This window comes from Lycorma delicatula, chromosome 4, assembly GCF_047948215.1.
Source record: "Lycorma delicatula isolate Av1 chromosome 4, ASM4794821v1, whole genome shotgun sequence".
NCBI lineage: Eukaryota > Metazoa > Arthropoda > Insecta > Hemiptera > Fulgoridae > Lycorma > Lycorma delicatula.
Genome location: NC_134458.1, coordinates 42,046,914 through 42,073,645, shown reverse-complemented (window position 1 = coordinate 42,073,645; position 26,732 = coordinate 42,046,914). Strand labels below are relative to the sequence as shown.

At 30.1% G+C, this 26,732-nt stretch overlaps 1 protein-coding gene across 2 annotated transcripts in view; it reads right to left on the bottom strand.

Moving 5' to 3' along the window:
• LOC142323319 (uncharacterized) overlaps positions 1-26,732 on the bottom strand; it is a 154,230-nt gene that overhangs the window by 4,018 nt on the left and 123,480 nt on the right. The window contains exons 6-12 of one of the 2 annotated variants that reach the window (XM_075362799.1): positions 25,083-25,246; positions 24,045-24,203; positions 21,509-21,576; positions 15,307-15,387; positions 13,510-13,671; positions 3,094-3,291; positions 612-752 (exon numbers count right to left, since the gene is read on the bottom strand). In XM_075362799.1, coding sequence (XP_075218914.1) covers positions 612-752; positions 3,094-3,291; positions 13,510-13,671; positions 15,307-15,387; positions 21,509-21,576; positions 24,045-24,203; positions 25,083-25,246 — 973 coding nt within the window. The remainder of the gene's footprint in view (positions 1-611; positions 753-3,093; positions 3,292-13,509; positions 13,672-15,306; positions 15,388-21,508; positions 21,577-24,044; positions 24,204-25,082; positions 25,247-26,732) is intronic. The other variant, XM_075362800.1, reaches the window with a different exon arrangement.

Sequence of the window (26,732 nt, the reverse complement as noted above, 5' to 3'; positions counted from 1 at the left end):
ATGTATATACACAATTCTTTTTTTAATTTTTTTATTAATAAAATCTATTGAAAGAAAAAAATATGCATCATAATGTATTCTCAATTCATGTAAGTGTGATATATAATATTTGATAGTTTATTTAAAAAATAAATAAAAGTTATTAAATAATATGTTTAGAAGTTATTTTCTATTGTAGAAGATGTTTAGGTAGATCAGCATTTATTCATATGACTTTTGTAAGGAAGCGACTGATCAATGTCTAGCTGTAGTAGTTAAATTTAATGCTATTGGTACTTCAGTTCTGCTTCTAAACTACCATTTTTCATAGAATTCTAGTAAACTATTCATCCTAGCCTGTCAAACCTTGGTTGAATCATAGTTACATATACATTGCTACTTCATGAACAAGGGAGGCAGCTAGCTACCCAGTCTAAATAAAGTTGCACACATATCCTGGTGACTAGTTATTATCATCGAATGAGTCACTCATTATTTGAAGAGGAGCAAAAGTTTAAACTGGAAGCAACCCATTAATTCCAGTAAAAATTCACAGCTATGGTTGTTTTTTCTGGTAATATTAAGTTAAGTAATTATCTAACAACACGCTGAATACAAATATAAAATTTTACCTGTAATAGGCTTCCAAGGTTTGGTTACATGAGGCTGTCGGGGGGTTGAATGCCAAGTAACAGATGGAGGTCGCTGAGTATAAGGGTACTGAGAACTACTATCCCAAGGAACTGGACTCAGGTCACTTCCTGCACATAAACCTACAAACATAATCAGACAACTCTAAGATATTGTAAATTTTCTTTCTCAGAGTGATTTTACATTGCTTCCTTGGTGTAGACATCTAGAATCTTTATCCTGTTGTCTAGTCTCAGATAAGTAATTTCATATTTGTCTCATTGCAACTGGGTGTATATTCTAAGACAATATTTAAACATAGGTGCAAATGAGTTTATGTATAGTATTATCAGCCTTAATCATTATCATCAATTATCAGCTGGAACCTACATTTACCATCAACTGTTATAAAAATCCTAGTCAGCACTACTGAGGTGTATTACATCTAGAGTTAGGCGTACATGACAGTTTTCTCTCCCTCTGAAGCATAGTTTATTTAGTTTAACAAGTAATAATTATTAATACATTAATAATTATTAATGTAAAAAACCAGTAATGTAATAAGTAAATTACTGATATAACTTCATTTGACAGTATTGAGTAACTGTCAAAAATCTGTGTTCTTCCATTCAGTCAAAAACTAAATAAATAATCCCTAAGTTCTGTCTAAAATTGGTATTAAGAATTAAAAGCCTATAAATACTAACCTTATTCTTCCACATCAATATATGGAACAATAGCAGCTGCAGTATAAGAAGGTATGGATTTTCACTATACTCAGGGGATCTTGGTATATGTTATGTTCATTCATTTTTTATTTCAATGTTGTTATAACATGAGGATTACTACTGAATCTAAATTAATGATTATTTGGGAATTTTTCTGGGAAAGTTAGTACAGTTACAAGATAGAAACATAATGCTGACTGTTTTATAGACTTTGTTAGTAATCTGCCACTTAACATGCCTTCCTATGAATTATAATGTTTTAAAATAAATAAGATGATTTTTAAATGGCACCTAATGTGAAGTTGAGGCACTGTTTTGATTTGAAGAATCAAAACATGAAAAATATCAAAATTCATAGACCACTGAATCATAGGTGATATGTTGATAAGGTGATAGAGATATGTTGAATGAAAGAGCTCTATAAAAAAAACATGAAATGTTTTAGAATAGAAGAATGAATATACATCATGCAATATTCAATTATAATTACTTAAAGATCTATAATGATAAAAAGAAAAAACATTACCACAGTCAGAAATTATTTTTTCAGATTTTCATAAAAAAATCTTTATGATCATATAGCTATTACACTACCAAAATGATAATTCAGTTGTTACAACTACATCCTTTACCTCTGTAGTGGCTTGCAGAAATTCTGATGTTAAAACCCTCAGCACCCTTCATTCTCACATTCTTAAAAAATAAATACATGAAAAAGGAGATACCTATGTAATGAGTTGCAGTCCTACTTGATGGGTCGGAAGAATGACGATTAGTATATCATAATTAGAGATGAATATATTGTGGCTCAAAAAGGTAAACAACCTTTTAGTTTGTGACTGAGCTAAAGTAAGGCTAAATTAATGTGTATGATAAAGTTTATGAACATTATACAACTTAATAAATAACAGTTATGTGTAAAAAAAAAGAGATAATCTTATTGACATCAGTCATAAATTATTGGTCATTATTTCAAAAACAGTATAGTAAGGTTTTTATATACTGAAAAAAATCTTAGAGTCTGTAAGTCTTGAATAACGACAAATTACATCTCTTACAACCTGATGGTTTTACACCATCTGTTATGTCTCATAGAGTAGCAGTCTGGAAATTAAAAGTTGTGAAGTTATGAAAAACACCAACATCTGAAATCATGCGTAACAGACCAGTTCTCACATTCACCAGAGTTAAATGACATTGAGGGCAATTTCATATTTTCACCATTTTAGCATCTAATGAATACCATTACAGGAAATTAAAGTAAAATAAAAATTATCATACATAGATCATAATTCAGAATTTAGAAAAGATATACTGCATTTATGCAAGAAATGGCTCAAGCCACAGTTTGACCAAGAAATCACTACAGTTTGGGTTCATACTGGATCTACAAATAAAAATAAACTGTAATTTATTATAAATGATGCTAATCTCTGTATTGGGGTGATAGCATCTCTGCTTTTCATTGGAAGGTTCTAGATTCAAATCCCACTTAGGCTTAACATTTTTCAAACTTAATTTTTATATCATATTCCTACTCATAAACTGTAAGCTTATGTAGTGAATTATTTATTGACAAAAAAAAATTTGGGGCAGTAAAATTGAAATAGGTCTTCAGCTTTTGATGTGTTAAAGAACAGTTTAATAAACAGTGTTTTCAACAGTTTAATAAAAAAACCTATGAAATTATATTTCTAGTCCCTGTACACTTTATGTTACACAAAAATAAGCAAATGTTTTAAATTATTTTACCTACCTATACGTGAAAGTTTCATTCCAAGATGTAATGGGTCCACATCTCTCTCACAATGTTCACCAGCTTCTTTAATATAAATTTCATTATTTGAGACAATAGAACCAACAAAGCATTCATAAATGCCAATATCTTTTCTCTGTGTATAGGTGTATGTAACACCATTTTCTACCCATTGACCTAAGCATCGATATTCACGTTCTGCAAAAGATAAAATAATAAAAGTAACTGCAGTATAAACCTTGTAATGTAGACTTCATTGAAGTGGACTTGATTTTCATTAATGAAAGTTTGGATTAAGATTTCAACATTTAATGTTCCATTTTTTGTTTACAGTTACACTATTTAAACTTTTAACCAGATCTCAGTTAGACAATTTCAACAAGATTGAAAATAAAACTTAGATTGCTAAACAAAATAATATTACACATTACAGTACACTAAAAGAAAAATAACTATATAACATTTCCTAAACTTTTAGTGGTTATCTTTTTCTACAAAAGTTGTAAAAAAATGATTGTCATTATATTATCATGTAGTAGAATGTTTGATAATGATCCCTAATTTGCAACAATTTTTTAAATCTCCTCTTTCATAATAGGATTAAGTTTTTGTTCAAAAACAAAAAAAAAACTTTGTGACTGTTACAATGTACTTTTTTAAGGTAATGGACACAAATAAATCATTGTTCACATGCCTAAAAAATTAGTATATATTCAAATTCTTTCTAACCAAATGGAATAAATGCAACAATTAAAACAATATAGCAAATAAAAATCGAAACATTATTTTGCACACTTAATGTATTACCAATGAGTCTGAAAATAAAAGACATGCTTCATAATAACTCTTAAAAATTGAAGGTGATCTTAATTTATTTTGTATAATTTTTCTGTAAATCTAAGAAGTTTCATTCCAATATTAAAATTCATTTCCAGAAATGTCTTTTTTCATTATTTTTTAACCTAACTCAATTACTTGTGGAAAAAATTTAAAAAAAATTTCTTGTTAAATGTAAAATAACTACAGTATTAAGTTCTGATTCTCATCAATCAATTTTTGAACACTTTATAATAACAGGGGGCTTTTATGAATATTAAACACTAAATCTGTATTAGTTTTTACAAGACGAATAACGAAATTAGTTCAATAGTTAAAAATAAACTATCTTACAATGGAGATAGAATGGAGTTTATTCAGAATACACATTATCAATTCTCCGATAACACTGGCCAAAATACTAAATTTAATAATCAAACAAAATATATTATTCTGAGAAAGTGTTATTTATATATTTCCACTAATTATTTTCCTTAAAAGTGTAATTAGAAATGTAATACAATCCAAATGAACTGAAATTCTAGATTATTATACTTATACTGAACCTGATACATTATACAATGGAAATTTAACACACACACACAAATTAGAGTAAATAAAATACACACAAATAGAGTAAATTCAGTGAAATGGATGGCACATGATTTTACTTTGTTTGAGTTTTGTTTTTATTTAAAGGTTTTAATTTTTAATTATTTAATTTTTATAATTTAATAAATAAGCTCACTAATATCTCCAAAACATCTGATAAAATCATTGTTATTATGTTTATAATAATCCTTACATAAATTTTATTAATTTTATTTTTTTTTACTGATAATTTTTTTATTATTTAAATTTAGTGATTTTAAATTACACTATTAAATTATTTGATTTTTAATTTAGTGATTTATTCTCTTTAGAATAATGATAGCACTCTAAAGAAGTTTTTATTATAATTTTGTTGAATAATATAACAAAAAAACACTTAATTAACAAATATATATTCTTTCTTCTGAAACTAATAATTAAATTATTTTTTGTTTATGTACAAGTGTTGTGTTACATAATTTTTTTTTCATTCTTTGCAATTGAAACTGTTTGGTAATGGGAAATAACCATGTATATACATAACATGCTTGAGTGCTCTTTTATTTGGTTTATATACAGAATCATATAGGTAAAGTAGATGGTTGTCTAAGACACTGCAACTTTGAGGAGGGGAGTGACTGAGCAATCTTATACAAGAATAAAACTTCCAAAACTTAATAAGCAAAATTTTGGAAATGAAAAGCAACATTTCCTACTCTACTAAGGTAAACACAGTTCTGGCCACAGGGGTAATAAAGAAAAATTACATAAAATGATATATAATGGGGGTAGATTTATTTATACTTAAATTAAATATATTCTCACTTGCCCAAAGAAAATAAATATTAGATATTGATAGCAAAATGACAGCTGTGCAGATTGTTTGGGCAGTGTTTAACAGTACTTGTCTTTTGTATTTCTTATGCTTCAGTAGTCTATGATAGTAGAGAAATTACACTAAGCTATATTACATGTAGATAGATATGCCAAAAATATTTTATATTTTTGAATTTCTTAAGTCTTCATTGAAGCTGTCTAGATTATTTGTAGGTTATACAAAAATATTCAATATGTTTTTTATTTTAATAAAAAATGAAAAGTTAATATATCATATATATAAAATATATTAAAGGAAGAATAGTCAAGTACGAAAGAGTATTGTGAATAACACAAGCATTGTTAGTGCAAGATTAAAAGATGCTTCCTAAGATATATTAATTAATAAAATACACACTTATTCAAAGATATTCCTACTAATTTAAATTTTGTAAATAAAATTTTTCATCAATCATTATATGTGACATTATTACACAGCTTTTCCATAGAATTTTATCAGTTATATATAAAAAACATGTATAATTATTTTTTTCAAAAACCTTTACAAAATAAAAATCTTCTTGAGAGAATGGGTCGATTTTTTTTTGGCTGAAAAATTTCATATAATAATAATTTCAGATATATTCTTGAAACTGTATTTTAACGTATAAAAAATGTATGAAGCCCATGAATATAAATCACAAGACAATCTTTTAAAGTTATCAACTTTAAATATAAATTCTACCAAACTTTTTATTCATATAATGGGCGATTCAAAATGGACTTGCAACTTTAAAAGCATTTAAAAATTTATTGAGATAACTAACAGATTTGGTCGAGGTCACATTTCATTGAAAAACATATCAAGTTTATCACCCAACATTCACTTTGGTTTGATATGGCTTCCATTTGTAATGCGAATTACAACCCATCTCAAGTCGATTTCATTCCAGAGAAGCCAGCAAGTTGAACTTTACCTCTACAGCTGTGGCATTAATTTGAAGTCTTAGCTCAACAAGATCAGCAGGCAAGGCGGTACATAAACCTGATGTTTAATGAAACCCCACAAGAAAAACTGTAGCGGGATCAAATCTGGAGAGCGAGGTGGTCATGCAATTGGACCATCATGACTAATCCACCATCCTGGAAATCAAGTATCAAGATAATTTCGGATTTTACTGGTGGCCGAATTCAGTACTAATGAACTACATGAGTTATTTGATAAGTTTTGCTGTGAAGTGAGACCTCAACTGAATCTGTAAATTATTTCAATAAATTTTTAAAAGCTTTTAAATGTATGAAGTCCTTTTTGAATCACCCGGTGTTCAGTTTACCTATTTCTATATTCTGTATAACTGCCATATATAATTGACAAGGCACTATTTAATTTTGTTTTAGATTTATTCTGTAGTTGATTAGTATGAATTTATAGTAGGACATTACAGACAATTACTACCATGTTGAGTATAGTAATGGAAGAAAATAAATTTAATTACAGTGGACTAAAAAGAATTTACAACATATGAAGTGATAGAATCAAAGAAGGAAGTGTAAATAATCTAGCATTTTCAACTACCTCATTATAGTGTTTCACATATAATTACAAAGTTGATAATTAAATTCTGTTAAAGGTGAAACCTCTTCTTGACATTAATATGAATGATTTTAATAAGTTAATGAAGTCCTTTTTGAATCACCCGGTATTCAGTTTACCTATTAATCATATTTTATGCAAGTTCATTAACTTGCATAAAATATGATTTTATAAGATAGAAAGATATAATAAAAAAATTAACGTATAAAAAATAAAAATACAAAACTTGATGCACATTTTGATTGTTTAACATTTATAACAATTGTCAGTAGATATAGGGCTTTAACAAAAAATAAATAAACAAACACGAAGGTATAACTTAAAAATTAGAAAAATAAATAAGTAAGAAACAATAATACTAATGAAAGAACTATAACAACAAGAGTACTCACCACAGGAGAGTACTAACAAGTCAAGCTTGATTAACCCTTGTCAATTTTCTAATTTATCAATTAATTACTACGAACAACATTAAGAATAATATGATGGACTGGCTAGTTTGAGGGGAAGTTTAAGTCTTCTAGACTAAAGTTTAGAAAACATTTCACTTTTGATTTATGCAGTCTAAATTGAGGCAGATTCTATGGTGAGGTTTCTTATGGCTCAATATGGAAAAACAAAAAGGATCAATCTTACATCCAAAGAACTGATAAAAAGTATCAAGGATATGGAAAATAAGTAGAAGGTGAGAAAGTATTATCTACCATTAGGATATAAATTGGGTCTTACTGTCTTGCTCTGGATCCTGTAATTTTACATTTACTTTTGCTAATTTCCCTGTGTCTAATATTGACTGTTTAACAGTCAAAATGTGCATCTAGTATTATATAATTACTCATTCTTAAAAGTGTCAGCGTTTTTATTTTAGTTATATTTTATAAGATAGATCGATAAAAGTAAACACAAGTATATCCAATGAAAAACAAACCATGCAATTAAGAAACTGAAAATAATTCTCATACCTTTAAAATTTCAAAATATCAAAAGAAAGAGATGCAAAAGAGCCGTCAAGATTGTAATATAACACATGTTAAGGCCCATTACAGTAATGAACATTTTAAGGTAGAGAGAGAGAGAGACACACACACACACTCACTCACTCACGTATGTATGAATTTGTTTGTGAAACAATTCAAGGTTGTAACATTTTCATACAAACATTCTATTTGCAGAGATACTCTGTAAAAAAAGTTACACTTCACCTCATGGGTTAAAATACAGTTACTTAATACTAGCGTTTGGTAGGTTAATTTGATATTCTTTGAAATATAGCTTATCAGATATTTCTGATGAAAATAGAATAATTTCTGCTTTAAAGCATATTTTTTGCACTTGACAGAGACCTTTTAAACACTTTTACAGTAATATTTGCAATACAGAGAATAAAATTCAGTAATCCTTCAAGCAGTGTTTAAGATACACCAGATATGGAATTACACTAGGAATCTTGAGAAAACAAAAGCCACAAAATTAGGAGATGAATTTGATTTTTTAAGTACCGAAAAATGAGAATACTATCAAATGCAAAAACTATCATAGATTGATCTGCCCATGATCAGTTTTTTAAGATCTACATACAGTAAAAAAAAAAAAAAAAAATATATATATATAATGAGTTTATACCCATTAATAAGGAGCTTGAGCAAGAGAATAATGTTGGCACAACTATTCTGTATTAAAATCACATCTTATCCATAGATGGTTCATCCCTTCAAATACCATGGTCTTGTTTAGAATTTTTTATAATTTTGATAATTTCAAAAAGATGCCTAAATCTGTAAAATATATATTTAAAGAAAATTCTGATGAAGAAGAAGTAAGTTTAAATAAGTGTTATCTCCTCTTCCTTCATCTAAATCTATTGTATGATAGTACATTACTTTTATTTAAAAAATAATAAAAATACCTTGAAATGTATAAGTAAAACTGTAAATAGTCTTAGTCAAAAGTCACAAGATATCAAAAGATGGTTTTTTTAAGTATAAAAATTTGCAAAACAATTTTTATTTTAGACATAGCAAAATCTCCTGTTTAAAATATTTTTTAGCTCTACAAAATTATGTTACAGATAATTTATGTTTTATGTAATTATTAATGAATAGTTTACTGAAATTATAATTTGTATTGATGCATTCCAATGATCATGGGACTACAGAGCTATTTAAAAAAAATTAAAAAAACAAATTACCAATCACTAATGTAGAAACAGAAGTATCTTTTAAATAGAAAGTAAAAATAGAATCAAATAAAAAGGTACTAACATACTAAAATAAAATTCAGTATACACACAAATATCTCCTTAAGGCAAAATAAAATAAAATAAATGTAACAACAAAAATAAGTAATAAACACACATAAAATCACAATTATTCTGAAAACTACATGCCTAAGTGCCTGAAACATCTATGTAAAAAATTACAATTCAGTCTGAAAACCAAAAATAGTGCTTAACACACAGTATTTAGTAAATAAAAACTAGTGAAAATTAAATGAACCTATCAAGTGAAAAAATTAATATTTATGAGTTAATAGTGATTAGGTATAAGTGCAATACTTAAAGTTGGTTTCATATTAATGACAGAATATAAAACTGAATCTGAAACTTTCCTGGGTGTAAAAAATTGTGAAAATTATAATGCTGTGCAACTTATTCAAAATGATTGCTTCAAAAAAAAATTCAAAAGGCCACATGATTGGTAATCATTCTAAATCATACCTTCCCTTAAAGATGAAGCAATATTTCGTATTGTTGGCATGCGGCTGGAACCTTGTAATCCTTGTGGGTTGTTGTTAATTACATAAGTAGAGGGCAGCTGAATTGGTGGCAATGCAATTGGTGTTTTATGAACATTCATATGGGGTAAAGGATTAGATACAAAAACTGGATGACTTTCAGCTGTATGAGTCGGCCAATTTCTTCTTGAATCTAGGGGATGATTTTGATTAGAAGGATATGAAGGGGGTATTCCTACATATCGACCATGATCTTGTCCATGTCGATATTGTGGGTTCCATCCATTATTATAATTTGAATTTGGTCGTTGAAAATTATTATAAGATATTCTTTTTTGAAAAGGGATCTCTGAAATGCTTCCATGAAATATAACTGGTGGTACTGTTCTAATAACACTTTGAGTTGGTAAATATGTTAGATCAAATGGTTGTCTTCTATTATCAACATACACACTAGTAATAAATCCAGGACTCTGTGTTACAGGCTGAGTTGTTTCATTTAAGGTCACTGTTATGTATTCATTGCTTCTGGTAACTGAAGTACTTGAAAGTGTACTTAAGGTGGATTGAGGGATGAATGAAATGGTCTGTAATGATGGCATAACTGTTTCTGTAGTATTTTTGTCATTAATATTTTTAATACTATCATTTAACTGTGATATGCCAATTGGCAATGAAGTTACTATAGTACTTTTAGATGTTACTTCATAACTTGTCTCTGAAGAGAAAGGTGTAACATCTGAGCTCTTAGAATCATAATTATCATAATCTTCATTTTTATCACTTTTATTTGAGGTCATTGAAGGTAATGTAACTGAAGAACTGCCCTCAGTATCTGTTTCAGGAGTGGGTGTAGTACGAGGATTAGTAACTCTGTAAATTATATCTCCTTGCTTTACATCTGTTTCTCGTTTGTTTCTATATCCACGTACTCTGATGCCTGCAATTTTTTTATAACGTAATTGAAAATATTTAATAATAAAAAATAGTATGAATGCTTTCTTAATAATGACAAAAATTAAATAAAATAAGTTTAACTATTGTAAATCAGCTGTAAATTTACTATAAGTAAAATAAAAATTGAATTTTAAAACTAGATGTTTTCATTATCCAAGATAAATAAATATGTTTATCTAAAACAGAAAACATCAGTTAACTATTATATTACTAAAAAGTAAAATTATAAATAAACTTTCCAGCAGATGTATACACATGTGACAATGAACAACAAAACTGTAGAATAAGTTTGTCATTAATACTGTTTTACATTTAAGCTACAGTGATACAGTAAAGCTGAAATAAATAAAGAAATTTTAGGACATCACCACAATGTTAATTCACATGACCTTGAAGTAAATGATGGAACAAATAAATACAAAAAGGTTAAAATGCAGAACAGAGGCAACATACCATTTATAGACACCCTTATGTATTGATTTTATTTTATCTACCCTAATTAACAAAAACTGATGACACAATGGACATATTTCTCTAAAAATACCTTTTATAATGATGAAAAATTTTGAGTTTTCTAATGACATCTATCCAGACATTAACAGTCTGCCTATCTTAGTTATCATGTTAAACCAACATTAGACATTTTAATATACTATTTAATTAAATATTAAAATAAAACAGTTTAATATGGACAAGTATCTTTGGTATGGGGGAAAACTTCTAAATTGATGCTGAATTATCTAAAGGAATAAAATCATACTAAAATATTTCATTATGTTACTCGTGCTCTATTATATGTATAAATATTTAAATTAATAAACTATGAGCACTTTTAACATAAATTTAAAGCATACTGAGACATATTTACTAAAGATATTGATCAGTGAATTAATTGAGTGATTATGGGCATCAAAAAAATTGTAATTATTCCATGCCAGGAATTAAACCTGTTTTTTAGTTGTGTCACAAATGTAAATAAAAACAAATAGTTCAGTAAATATGTTAAATTTCTAAATTTAACTTCAGTATCAAATCCATCTTTATTAATAGTATTTGTTCAGAAAAAATCCTTTCATTACTAGTTCTGATCTGTCCTATAAAAATATTTGTTAGCTCATATTAAGAAACATACTTCCCCAGTTAAGATTTTTTAAACACGTAAAATATAAACTACATATATAAATATTACATTATTTATTTATTCAACTGCCTTTACCAACACACAAAGTAACTTAAGAAGTTTGTGTAATACGCTTGAAAACTGTGAACAATAAAGTTTTATACTTTGACAGTTACACACTTTTGACAATATTCATAAAGTTTTGCAAACATTCCTAGAAACCTCCTTCAGCTGCTTATTGTGGTGACAATGACATTATTAATTCTTCTATATGGCTTTCCTTTCAGAGATAAATTCAAGAAAGGAAACAAGTAAAAGTCAGCTGGTGCTCCATTACAGGAGAATATTGTGAATGCTTCAGAAATGTCACTAAAGTACAATCCTTCTTTTACAAACTTCACTTCCATCTTATGATAAAACATTTGAACTCCAAAACATCACATGCATGCTAAATACACATACAACTCTTGCAATATAAATTATTAAACATGTGAAACTATGTTGCAACAAGTATGAATGCTGTATATGCTAACTTATAAAAAAAAATTTCCTATCACGATTACAATTTTAAACAGGCAGCAGTTAAGGAACCTTTTGAATCTACCTGGTTTATTAGAAACTAATGGTATAAATCAATGTTGTTAAATATGTTTTAAAGAATAATTCTGATGCAGGTCAAGCCTGATGTTAAAGAATACTATTAAAAGGATCAACAAAATAAATCATACTATAAATTATGGAATCAACATGGTAACAGTAATCTAACTCAAATATAGTATTTAAAAACGGAAAGTTCAGCTTCCTGAAGTTTCAATTTTTTATATTTACTTTTACTACCATATCATCAAATTTTAAGTTATTTTAACCTTTTTCTAGAATGCACATTTTTATTAAATACAAAACCTATTAGTGTAACTGGTAAAGTAAGTTTTACACTACCTTCAAAATAAAAATTATTAATTTTTTAATTCACAAGTTATCTAAATCTAACTTTATTACTATTTTTATAAATACACACACATATGCAAAAATGTTTCTTCAGCAATAATATCTACTTAAACCATATGAGTCTACCAAAACAATCAAATGTACTACACCAAATTTAAAAATAAACTTTTTCAGATGTAAAGATGGTTAATTTACTGAAAAAGCTATCACAGATATAGGTAAAGTCCATGAAACGTTTCTTTAAAATAAGAGGGAGGTAAATTTTAAAAATTTTCTTGTTTTTAAATATTTACAAGGCACCAAAATGCAAATAAAATTTATCTGTTTATAGACTGTATTTTTCTTACCAAATGTAAAAAATACGATGTAGATAACATTAAAGGTTGTGAAGGAATATTAACAAAATTCCTTCAGCTGCATAGCCAAAATAATAACATTTCAATACATTTGTATTTATAGTAATCTAGGCAAACATTATCACAGTTTATTTTAAATATGCAACAATCACAAGAATTATTAAAATTTAATCACATATTAGGTTGTTAACATGTCTTATAAGGATATAATGATTAAGTCATCAAAGCTTATGCCACTCCCAAATTCAATACAGTGTCACAAGTTTTGTTTTAGTAAAATTCTGTAGAAAATAATTGCTGGCAAGGGTTTAAGACTAGGACAGACTTTACTAATGGAACTCAGTTAACACATTGATTCCTATTTTTTCTTATCCATAATTATGTTAGATACAGAATAAAAAATACAGTTTTACATTTCTCATATGTAGTCCAGTAAGGTAAAAAAAATTGAAAATTCTGTTACAAAAAATATCTAGGGTACAAACCTTCATATATATCTTTCTGAGCGCAGTCTGACAATGTATAATACATTATTTCTGGTGACTTACAGTCTGAAGAAAGTTTTGCACACAGGCCCATGGCATCTGGAATAAATCCTGTATATTCTCCAGTAATAGGACATGGAGATTCCTGAAGCCTTTCCAATCCTATGTAACATGAAAATATTTATTGATTATTATCTAATCAAAACTAAATTTAAACAAAAAATGCATCATGAACTAAACAGAAAATACAAAAACATTCAAAAAACAATAAAAAAAAAAATCATGAATTTAAACAAAATACATTATTAACTAAATAATAGCAAAAATATTTTATTATTTATTTTTTAAAAACTAACTATAGATTTATCTAGCACTTATTCAATTCAAGCATATGCATTTATCTAATAAATTACTACCTTTGAATTTGTATTTCATGAAAAAAAATATTTTCAGGATGTAAATTTTTCTCCAAGTGATTAAAAATATTTTTCTTTACAGGTTTTTTTTAAATAAATGAGGCCGTAACTTTATTTGACTTTTTTTTCATATCATTGACTCAATAAATAAACAGGATTTTTATGTTATAAAATCAGAAATCAATAAACAATTTCAGAATTGCATACACCAATTTATAAATCACAAAAAATATATATCCTTTTATGCTGCAATGTTTTAATTGAAATAATGGGATCTTTCAATCATAAGACTCATCACTGGGGAACAATGATGAAAATATTAAAATCATGTCACAATTTAAACAGTCTGTAGCTATTTGAGGAACAATTATATTGAATCAAATGGAAGTTAATCAATTTAAGTTAAAACTTCAATTCACTAAAGACTGAACACAACAAATCTCCCTCTAAAAGTTTCTAACAGTTTATTTAGCTATTTTTTAATTTTATTTACATAAATATAACATTATTCCATTGCAGCTATGGAATTTTTTCCTTTGTTGTCACATTTATATGGAGAAAATTTCCATATTTTTAAACATGATCATATTCAAGAGAATTCTTTTTAAAATATAAAATTTTGATTCCATATAATATTTTATGACATGATGTTGCCATAACAAATTTGATATGAATTGCCTTTCTGTAACTGATAATATGACTTAATTCAAGAAATTAATTCTTACATTGTAATTAGTGAAGATTGTTTCATTTGAACTGTGGCAAATTTTATTTGAATACTTGCATTATAATCCATTGCCCATTTGTGGCATTATAAATTACATGTAAATGAAAATGTATTTAATTCTGATATTGCATTAATATAATTAAATAAAAAGAGAGTTTTTTGATAGAAAGAAACCATCAAAATAAAATTTACAAAAATTATGATCAATTTAAAATTACACAAGACACCCAATAACTTTACATGAAACAGCGCTTTACATTTGTCACCTGAAAAGCTACATTTCTCATAATTATTAATAACAAAATACTAAAAAACGATCTATGGTATTATTATGCATAACTTCAGTTCAAATTGTATTTACAGAAGACATACTATTTAAACAAAGAAAAAGAGCTGTCATGGCTACTTCTCAGTTTCAGAGAAATAATTACAAAGTCTCTTTATATTATGTAATCAGATATACTAAAAGTCTAAGTGAAAGAAACTGTCTTGTATGTATAAGATTTAACTGTCTTCTTTTTTTAACTTATCCATCAATTTACTTTTTCTAATATCTATAGTTATTCATACAGCAAAATAATCTAAACAAAGTGTTGATAAGCAGACAAAAGAATGGTAAATATAGTTTCCTTAAGTAAAATTACATTTACTTACTTCCTTGAGTAATCCATACTTTAGATTGAAAATTTGAATCGAAGCATAATGTGTCGTTATAAACAGCACTTGGGTTAAGACCTATAAAAACAAAAAAATAAAATAATAATTAAGAAGAATATAATGTGATTTTTTTTCTGTAGCTTGCATTACAAAAGAAAAAGCCTGATCTTATGAACCACGTGACAAAAAAAATTGGGTTTTATAATGTTTAAAACGTTTTAATTGTTTCATTATAGTTGTACAGTGGAGCTGTTCTACTAAGGCGCTTCCCCTCTACTTAGAGTAACAGGCTGAAGCCATTTGTCAGAGTGAAGCCACTGATTGCTCAGTTTTTAGACTGACAGCATCGAGTTCAACTCAATGTACAAATGAAAGTTAAAAACATTAGATATATTTCAATTAATGACTGTACATGCATAATATGCGTGCCACATTTCTAAATTTTTTAATACTGTACTACAAAACTTTTAAAATAAATTCCTTCATTAGTCGGTTATCAAAAATGTTCAAATGGTTTTGATGCTTACATAAATTTTTTTAAGCATCAATTTGCATGGATTAATGTTTTTGTAAATAAATTCATGGCTGTCTTGCTGCCAGCTATGAACAATTGAAATAATCTAAATAATTTAATCATCGGGATTGGTCTTGCTTCCTTCCAATAAATTTTTGGTTTCTTAAAATTGAATGTATGTATGAGTCATCCATTTAGTTATCACTTCACCAAAATAACACATTTTAATTCAACAATAAAAACAAAGAAATGTATTCTGTGTAGCATAGAAAACACCAAGCACAATCGTTATTGTTACATCGTTGTGTACATTTAAGTAAAAATTATTAAGAGAATAATTCATTTATTTTCACACATTCATTCATTTTTATTTTATGATAGGAATATTGTTTATTATTTTTGTTTTTATTTATTAATTTAAATCATGCATGTTTGAATAATACCACACGTGTTTCAATGTTTTTATCGTTAGAAGTTTTACATTTGTGGTTATGGAATCCAAAGAAAATTGATGGTTGTAAAGTTTTAAACAACCAGACTCGTGAAGTCATTTACAATGTATATTCTTTTATGAGAAAAGAAGCCATGGAAGGTCCACGTTTAATAACGAAAGTTCAAGAAAGGGTTTCTGAAGCAACAGGGGTTTCTGGCTGTAATGTTCGCGAATACTTGAGTAAAGAAAAAAAAAATTCAGCATCGGTAGTGGATTTTCTACTCTAAACAAAAAATGTTCATGAAATAAACACAAATTGATAACTTTGACAAATGTGTTATTAGACGAATATACTTCTTATTTATAGATGACTATAAATGAATTTCATGTTTCGTAAGGTCAACAATCTACTATAAAAAGTTAATTGCTAAAGAACAAAATAGAGTTTACAGTTGGAAAATGGGTTTTGCGAAAGGTTATTAGACAATTAGAGTTTAAATGGAAAAACACGCGTAATAATAGAAAATGTTTGAAAAAAATTAATTATTAAGTTTTGAGAAAAATGATATTCGGGAAAAACCGAATAAACAGCCATAGCCGGTCAAGAATTGTGTCAATTCATAGTTGACTTCACCATGTTTCCTGACCAGCCATGGCTTAATCTGCGGCATTAGTCTCCTCGTCCAGTTACCCACCTGACTCCTTGAACACCTCTGCTGCCACTTATCCAACATTTCCCCTTTCACCTGACTCTTCGGTTGCTCTTCTTCTCTTTCCACCATTTTGTCTGCTACAAGATCGCACAGCGGCATCCCAGCTATCACCAATGCCGCCTCGGTCGAGACTGTACAATACGCCCTAACTATCCCAATAGCCAAGGGCCTCTGAAGGCTTAACAATTGATTCCGAGCCTTCTTCTTCTTCAATGCTCATTTCCATGCTGGAACCGTATACATGACGACGGACCAAGCCACCGATGCCAATAGCCTCCTTTTCGCCAAACTCGGTCTACCAATCCTGCTCATTAGCCTGCACACCACAGCCACTGTTCGTTTAGTTTTCTGTACAGCCTCGACCACATGAAAAGATCTCACATGAAAAGATATTATTGAGCCAGGCTCCAAGGTACTTTGTCCTGGCTACTGCCACAATCTCCACATCTCCTACTACTAAACTTATTGGAGCCAACTGCCTCCTTCCTGCCATAACCACAATTTGAGTCTTCTCTAAGGCCAAATGTAAACCTCTCTCCTCCAACCAGGCATGTACCATCTGCATAGCTTCATTGCCCTTCCTCACCAATTCATCCTCTGTTTTAGCCGATATAATCAGAGACAAATCATCGACAAAACCAGTCGGGTACACGCCTTCTGGATAATCCAAGCAGAGCACCCCATCATAGGCTACATTCTACAATGTTGGCCCCAACACTGAACCCTGGGGTACTCTAGTCTGCATCTCAATCTGAATCTGTACAAACTTTCCACTAAAAATGCGAAAGGCATCTCCCCACACATCTTTATCTAACTGCATAGAGCTCTCCATTTTTCTCTCTTGCTATTCATTATCTCACCTTTATCCCACCTTCTCATTAACTTAAATACTCTCTGTGCTTCATCAATATCCTAAGCCCTTCCCCTTCAGTTAGCACGCTGTAATCTCTTACAAGCCCGTATGCACTCCAGCCTGGCCACAGCTACCTGGAGAGACCACCAATAGACACCTTTTCTATGGGGCCTCTTCCTCTGCAAAGTGTCCTCACAGGCCTTTGCCACTACCTTTATGAGGAACTCTGGAGTAATCTCTTCCATATGTTCAATTCTTCCATTTATAAGACCAATTACTTTCAGCAGTCCCTGCTCACTTATAGCTCTCCTAGCAGACTTCACCTCACCCAGCGATCACGAGGCACCAACTTTAAAATATATCACCTTGTGGTCGTTAAGTGTCTCTTCTTCCTTCAGGACCGACCAACACCTAGCCGTCCTCGCAAGTCCCGGTGAAACAAAGGACACTCCATTTACCCGGACTAGGGTTGGTAACTCACCATTCTTAGCATTGAAGTCACCACATATAACTATACATTCTTACACACAGCATTTCTCAGCCTACTCAATTCATCCAGAGTCTCTTCTAAAACGCCAAACTCAACATTTGGGGGCACGTATACACTGCAAATTAGATTGTCTGCAGTCTCTAGCCACGCGTGCTCCAAACTGGCACACCATGTCTTACAATTGGAATAATAGTATTGAAACTACATACAGCCATACTGCAAGTAGCATCATGCAGCCAACTCTCATCCTGCATTTTCCTAACATAAGGCTCCAACACAACCACTAGATCCACACCTCTCTTCCTCACAATTTCCATTATGGCATCGTGAGAGGCTAAACTCTTGTTCATGTTTACTTATAGTAATCTAACCATTTTTCTTGGCACATTGTACTCCTCTGATTCTGTGCCCAACTTCACCACACATCAAACACATAGGCTTCTTCTTACACTCCCTGGCCTTATGTCCAGCGTCCTAACAATTGAAACATAGCCCTGACCTATCAGGACTGACACATCTGGCAGCTATATGCCCTCCCTCATGGCAACGAAAACATCTCACCTCATAGTCACTCATTGCCAACCGGCACAACCCCCATCAAATCTGAATTCTACCTTTATGCACCAGCCTTTCCGCCTCCATCTGCGGTAACATGACAGTTGCATTCCTCATATCACCGTATGCCATTCTAAGGGACACAACCTTCAGGTCCATGTCCTTATTCTCCATCCCGGTCCTCACAGCCGACAATATATCTCTCTCAGTAACGTCTAGCTAAAGATCCTTAATGACCATGGATGCCAGTTTACCTCTCATTCCTCTCATAACATTCACCCCAGCCAACTTCTCTTTCACCACTTGTTGCGCCACGTTAACCTTGTCCACCGTCTCTCTTACTCTTATATGCAAGGCCTCACCGCCTCACTTTTTAATTGATAACACTTCACCCAATTCTTCCTTACTAATACTAACCTCCTTCTTAACTTTTTTTAAACAAGTCCAAATAAGAGGTATCCTCCTCCTTTAAAACTATTACACTAGAACTCTCACCTCTGATCTTTTGCTCACCCTTGAGATCCATCACTCGTGACTTATTCTCATCCATAAAAATCACCTTCTTCTCATTTTGTCTCCTGTCCACATACTCCAAAACCTTTTTACAAAGCCAACCAGTACTGTTACTTACAGCCCCATAAACAACATTTAATTTAAGCTCAGTGATCTTCTTTATCGCCCAATATAGGTCTTCAGCCACCAATCTTTCACCCACAGGTGTATCTACGACTATTGTATAGCAGGCTTCCAACTTTTCTTCTTCAAGCTCACCCAATAACAACTCTGTGTGGACCTTTTCCACCAACACTTGGCCTTGCTTCAATTTACCACTTCTCAGCAGTCTTCTCAACAACATAGTGTGCTCTAAAATCCTCCTCCCATACTCCGTTTTAGAGTCTTTGGCGAGATCAAATATAACAATAATGTCCTCATTCGACAAAAACCGATTTTTCCTCTCATCGCACTTCTCAAAAAACGATGCAGGCCATCTCTTAATCATTAAATGAGGAATCTCCTCTTCCAGTACTCCCTCCTCCACCTGGCCAAGCAGCCTCCTACTCTCAATCTGCGCAGTCTGGGTAGCCGCGTCCACTCCACCACAACTTATAGAACCTCCACACAAATAGCCAGAATCCCTCAACTCAATTCTCCTTTTCATTAGCACAGTAAGCCAGATAGAGTACTCCTTAATCTCCAAGTTCGTGTTGGCATTCGCAGCTACTAATTTTGCCAACTTCTTAACCTGGACTTTGATCTCTTCTAACAGCTGTTCATACGAACACGCCTCACCAGATCCTACTCTCTATCATCAGTCTCCTCCCTATGCCTCTTCATCAGCCTATCCAACAACCCAGTTCTGTTAAGCGACTTAATTAATACTCTAGTTGCCCCGGGCTTCATCACAACAAAGGGTCCTCCTTCTTCCTTGTGCTGCAGTACAACCTTCTTTTGCTCTCTAACAGGCAACCTAGGCAGGCTCTTCCTTGGTCTGAAGTCCTGTATCTCTTCCATGTTCTAGTACCAGCAAAAACACAAAAACGCCCCTAACTCTTCACAAAAAGTTATTTTGAAACTTCTGAATTCACAAAAGTGTTCAGGACTCAATTCCGCATAAATTGAGTACCCAGACGTCACTTTTTGAGATGTGGTATCTGGGGGCGAAGGGGGTCAGGGGGAGTCTGAAAATGTATCCACCCAAATCCGAGGTTGGATTTTTTGGGATGTCGAAGGGGGGTATGGGGGGTCCGGATTCATCAAGATACTGAAGGATTCGGGTATGGATCAAAGGATTCAGAAGTAATAAGAAAAGGTATTTCCAGCTTACAATTCACCTCTTACACTTAGAAAATTTTCTTCTACTCACAAAGATTTTATAAGTCCAACTCTTAGACGTAAACAACTGACATCACTGACCTGCCTCAACAATACAAATAACTTAGATAAATTCTTACTAAACTACCAGGTTATGTTGTTCTCTTAAACACTGTTCCTTATGGAAGAATAAAACGCTTTTAGAAAAATCACAATAAATAATCAATCCATCAACCAAAATTCTTAAAATTGCACACACGTGTCCAATAATAGTCTGCCAACAATTTCATAATACACAAACCAGTAAAAACAACCAAAAAACCAATCAAAATTAACCAAGATCCCAGAGCAGTACTCAATACGTGTTACCACAGTATATCCACAAACTCGACTCCCTTTGGTGATTGGGTTTCAATTAACCACACATCTCAGGAATGGTGAAATTGAGACTGTACAACATTACACTTCATTTACACTCATTCATATCATCCTCATTCATCCTCTGAAGTATTATCTGAAAGGTAATTACCAGAGGCTAAACAGGAAAAATAAAGATAGTACAAAAGTTAGTGGATACACAATAAAATGGGGAAAATAATCCAAAAAAAAATAATAAAATTAAAAAAATAGCTGTTAATAATATAAAGATTACATATACATTTTTATTAGACCTTTTTAGCAGGAGCATTGATTCTCCGATTCTGATTCTCTGCACCATTTCACAAATTAAATAATTTTTTTTGAGCTAAATAAATTTATAAGAACCAAAGTTTTTTAATAGTCAAGATATACAATTAAAACATAAGTGCTAAGTACTAAAATGAATTACCCAGTTGGAATTCCAGAACATTCATCCCTCTTTTTTGTAACCAGATACAACTGTATGATTCTCCACCGCTGTAATAAAAAACAAATAAATTTAAAAACAGATTAAAATTTCAACTTAAATTAAACATTACTAAAGCTTTTTTTATTACTTTTATTTTTTTTAAACCAATGAAAAAATTTACCAACCTAAACTAGTTAACTAGGTTAAAACTACAAATAATAAATGGTATGAATTTATCACTGGGAGGTATTCAATTTAAAAATAATGAAAAGAAAAACTATTATAACAAAATGTAACAGAAAGATAATGTATAGTACATAAGATAGAAAGATATGGATGAAGCAACATTTTATTATATAGGGAGCAAAATAACAAAGGAAGGTTGAAGTGATAAAGGAATCAAAGGGGAGATTGACACAGGCCTGCAGAATGAGAACTTTTATGAAGCTGTCACAATTAACCATAATACACTCTTGTTTTAGAAAAATACTTACATATATGTTTATATTTGAAGTTCAGCATTTGATGGAAATAAAATAATGACAACAGTGAACAAGAAACACAAAAGAGACTTCTCAAATATAATGTAACAGGGGGTATAGAAAATCAGGTAAACTCTTACAGTGCAAAATGAAGAGGTTTTTTAAGATGAATTATAGAACTATTATAAGAAGAACATTACTACTGGGTATTATATTATATCATTCAACCTGAATAAGTTAAATTGATAGAAATTAATGTAAAGAGGAAAAACTGTTAGGAAAGAAAAAGATTAGAATATATAAAGCAGTTATTTTAGAATACTGCCTATTATAGATATAGTGCTGATTAAAAGACAAGTGTACAACAGAATGTAGCAGAGAAATCCAGCAAATTATGCAAATGATTTGTGACAAAAAGCAATCAACAAAACACTTTAAAATAAATAAAAGACCAACAATTATAGAATCTCATTCCCAACCTCATATATACTATTTTCTTTTAGAAGCAAAATATCTAACTACTCAATCATATACACTCATATCACCTTAAGACCACAAGAAGAATTCTAAAATACACCTAGCAGACACAAACGGATAAAACAACACATTCCCAAACAAAATAAATGCAAATAAAATTAAAATACATCTCATTAACAGATGTAAAGACTTAGAGAAAATAACTCAGATTTAAAAAATAATTGGATACAATTGGAACTTTAAACAAAGATACAATGAACACTTAACAGCCCTCCATAGCAAAAAGTCAAGATTTACCATCATCTTATACATGAGAAATCCTTGATGTTCAATACAAATACATTTTAACACTCAAATATTATGAAATACATATAACAATAACATACTAAATGACCAGAGACTACTCATATCCAACAAACATTTCAATAAAATTCTAAACATAAGTTTGCCTAACTCAAAAAACTACTAGCAAAACATCAGCTGACAGGATAACAGTAGCAACAGTTACTGAAGATGACTGCAAGAGCAATTGAAAATGTTGAGATGAAAATTTGAATGTATTGTAATTATCAAATTTGTTTAGGTTTGATATTTTTAATAAATTTGTTGTAATTTTGATTTTTTATATTCAATTTACTTTTAAATATATTTAATTTGGTTTATACTAAAAAGAAAAGTTGAAAATTTTGGCTAAGATGGAAAAAGTAGTTGACTCACAGAAAAAAAATTAAACAAAATTACTGTAAATAAACGGAACATTGCATAAATTTTTGTTTATAAATTATTAAATTTCGTGATTTGATTAAGATATTGATGTGAAGCCCTATCTCATTATTTTGTGTATGTTGATATTCATACCCTAATTAATTATGTGACTGATAAGCTATATTATTTCCGTATGTTATTGTTGATAAATTTTACATCATTTCACATTAAATGAAGCATGCTTTGTTTACCAAGGTTTTATCTCTATCATAGCATTTGTATCAAAAGAAGATAAAGAAGCTTGACCAGTACTATGCAATCTTCTCACTCAGGTCTCTAAATGAAATTAAAAATTAAACGTCTCAGCATTAGAACTACATTGCTAAAAGTGAAAACATTACCACAGTTCTTCATTAGCATGTAAACATTGGTAAACTAATAAAAGATAAAAAGTTGAGAAGATTATAATAACAATAATGTAAATGATAATGATCTGATTTTTTGACACTGATACATGTACATCTATCGTTTGAATCAGATTGCTAACTGTATGAAAACATTAAATTGGAACAATTTATTAAAAACTTGTTTTAAAAAATAATCTTGGGTATTTTTATGAAAATTAAATAATTAAATTTTGATATTATTTTTCTATCAAAAACTATTCAATATATTACTTTCATAAATTTTCTTAATACATAACACAACATGAACTATCAGATGAAATTATTTCATGCCAAACGCGTAACACTTTTATTATTTAGCCAAGTAAATAAGTCAATACCTTACTTAAAAAAAATATATAAGCATTATATTAACAGTATCATACAAATCTATCTTTTAAAAAGTAAGTGACAAATAATTATGCTTACCACTCGTCACGAATATATATAGGAAACCTTTCACCAGAAGCATTTTCAGGTCCCACACTTCTAATTTTTAAAGTTTGATACCTTGAATGATCTCTATACGTAATTGTGTTTCCATCAATAGACATGTGCTCCCAATTACCCTGAGTCCATTGAGGAAATCTAAAGAGAAAACATAAATAATTTTTAAATGTTAATTGCAGTAATTATTAAACTATACACAATAATTTAATTAAATTACTTTTTTATCAAATTAACTTAATCCACTGTTTTGTAATTACCCTCATTCTAATACATTCTTAATATAATTAATGAAATTTCTAGGAATTAATTAATTTTTTTTTAAAATGTTATACCTAGAACCTAGAGTAAAAGACTATACTCCAAGGAAAGACATAGAAATGAGGCTGGCTTAGGCACCTGACTTCATGATCAATGTTTCACAAGGAGTTGAAGTGGTTAAAACTAGTAACAAAAACGTACAGTATTACTCTTCTGAAAAGCCACTGTTGTAGTTCTATGGTCTTCCATCTTGAATTCAGGGCAACATTTAATGATTGGCATTCAACAGTGTAATATTATGCACTTTACAATGTTTATACATTATATAATGCAACAAATAAACATTATGTTTGTTAAAAGGTAGAAGAGCAATGAAACTAAGAATGAAATTAAACCCTTAAGCCTAGATAAAATTATGAAAAACAATTGTTTGAATAAAAGCTACAGTAATGAAATTCAATTATTTTTATAAAAATTAAATTGATAAAATACAACTTTTTTAATAAAAAAAACATTTAACACAACTGTTTTAAAAATGGTTGTTTGCTAGAAAACTGCAATGACCTTATTAAACATGGTGAAACAAATGATTTAAAATTTTAAATAATAGTTTCCATATAATTGTTTTAGTTGCAATCATTCAGCAAATTCATCACTTTATTTTATTTCTAAATATAACACTAACAAACACTGGTTTCAAGAATATAAAAAAGAAATTTAATACGTAAAACACAAAAGCCAAATCCAAAATTCCATTACCTGCTTAAAGATGCAGCAACTTTTGGAGGCCATGAAGGTTCTGGTAAAGATTTTAAAACTAATGTTTCATAACCTGATGTTGAATTTACAAGATTAGTAGAACATGTTGAATCACTAGAAAATGCAATGTTAATGTTGCCAGTTGCTGGATCGGTGTTGTACATCTTTAAATAAAAAAAAGAAAAACACTAAATTAATCATTTTTAAAATTCCAAAAGTAAACTATTAAACATTCATTTTTTCATTAAAAAGAAAGGTTTCATTAATATAATCCGCTTCTCCCACACCATAAAGAAAGCTGAATGAACAATTTATAGGCAAAGAACAAAGATAATTATAATTTTTTTATCTAAATTATTGTAATCTATTAATACTGAGCTAACAAATAAACTAAAATTTCCAGTTTATAAAGTAAAATATATAATTAATCTTAATAATTTTTTACTGTTTTTTCTTTTACGTTAAGTAAATATTTATAATAGTGTAGAGAGTAATACAGTGTACTGTCTCTGATGATTTCAACATATGAATATAATTAAAATATCAAATGTTTTTAAAATAATAGAGAAAAAATTTATTGCATCTACAAGGTGAGAAAAGTAATGAGATTGGTAACACTGTGAGCGATCTGGCAACGCTGTGTCTACTGGTCTGTGCTAGACCGGTTTGTTCATCCCTTCCACATGCTCAGTACGGGTTTCAACTCCGTTCAGCCAACACATCATTTTTGACAGTGGTATCAGTGAAGTTGTGTTTTTGTTGTATGTTACGAAAATGGAGCATCGGAATTTAGAACAACATTATGCTAACAAGTTTTGTGCTAAACTAGGGAAATCTGCGAGTGTGACCTATGAAAAGTTGAAACAGACCTATGGGGAACATTGTTTATCAAGAGCACAAGTTTTTCGCTGGCACAAATCATTTTTGGAAGGCCAAGAACACGTTGAAGATCAACCTTGCTCATGGAGACCTTCAACTTCAAAATCTGACGAAAACGTTGAGCATGTGAGGGTTCTTGTGAGATCAGATCGTCGTTTAACAATAAGGAAGATGAGCGAACAGTTAAATTTAAACACTTTCACCGTACATCAAATTGACAGACAATTTGGACATGCGAAAGGTTTGTGCGAAATTGGTGCCAAAAAACCTCACAACGGAACAGAAGGACAATCGAAGAAACGTGTGTGTTGATCTTGAGAGGATTGACAATGACCAAGAATTCTTCAATCGTGTGATCACAGATGATGAATCCTGGATATTTGAGTACGATCCTAAAACAAAGCGGCAAAGTGAAGAGTGGCACACTGTCATCTCCTCGACCGAAAAAAGTCGAATTAGCAAATCAAAGATCAAAACCATGCTGATTTGCTTTTTTGACAGTAGGGGTATCGTGCATAAAGAATTTGTTCCTCCAGGACAACTGTCAACCAAGTGTTTTACAAAGGTGTCCTTGAAAGGCTCAGAAAAAGAGTGATTGCGTGAAACCAGACATTGCAGACAAGTGGATGCTTCATCATGACAATGCCCCGTGTCACACGGCCATTTCCATCATGGAATTTTTGACTTCAAAATGCACTCCTATGGTTCCTCAACCCTGCTATTCACCTGATTTGAGTCCTTGTGACTTTTTCCTTATCTCGAAATTGAAAC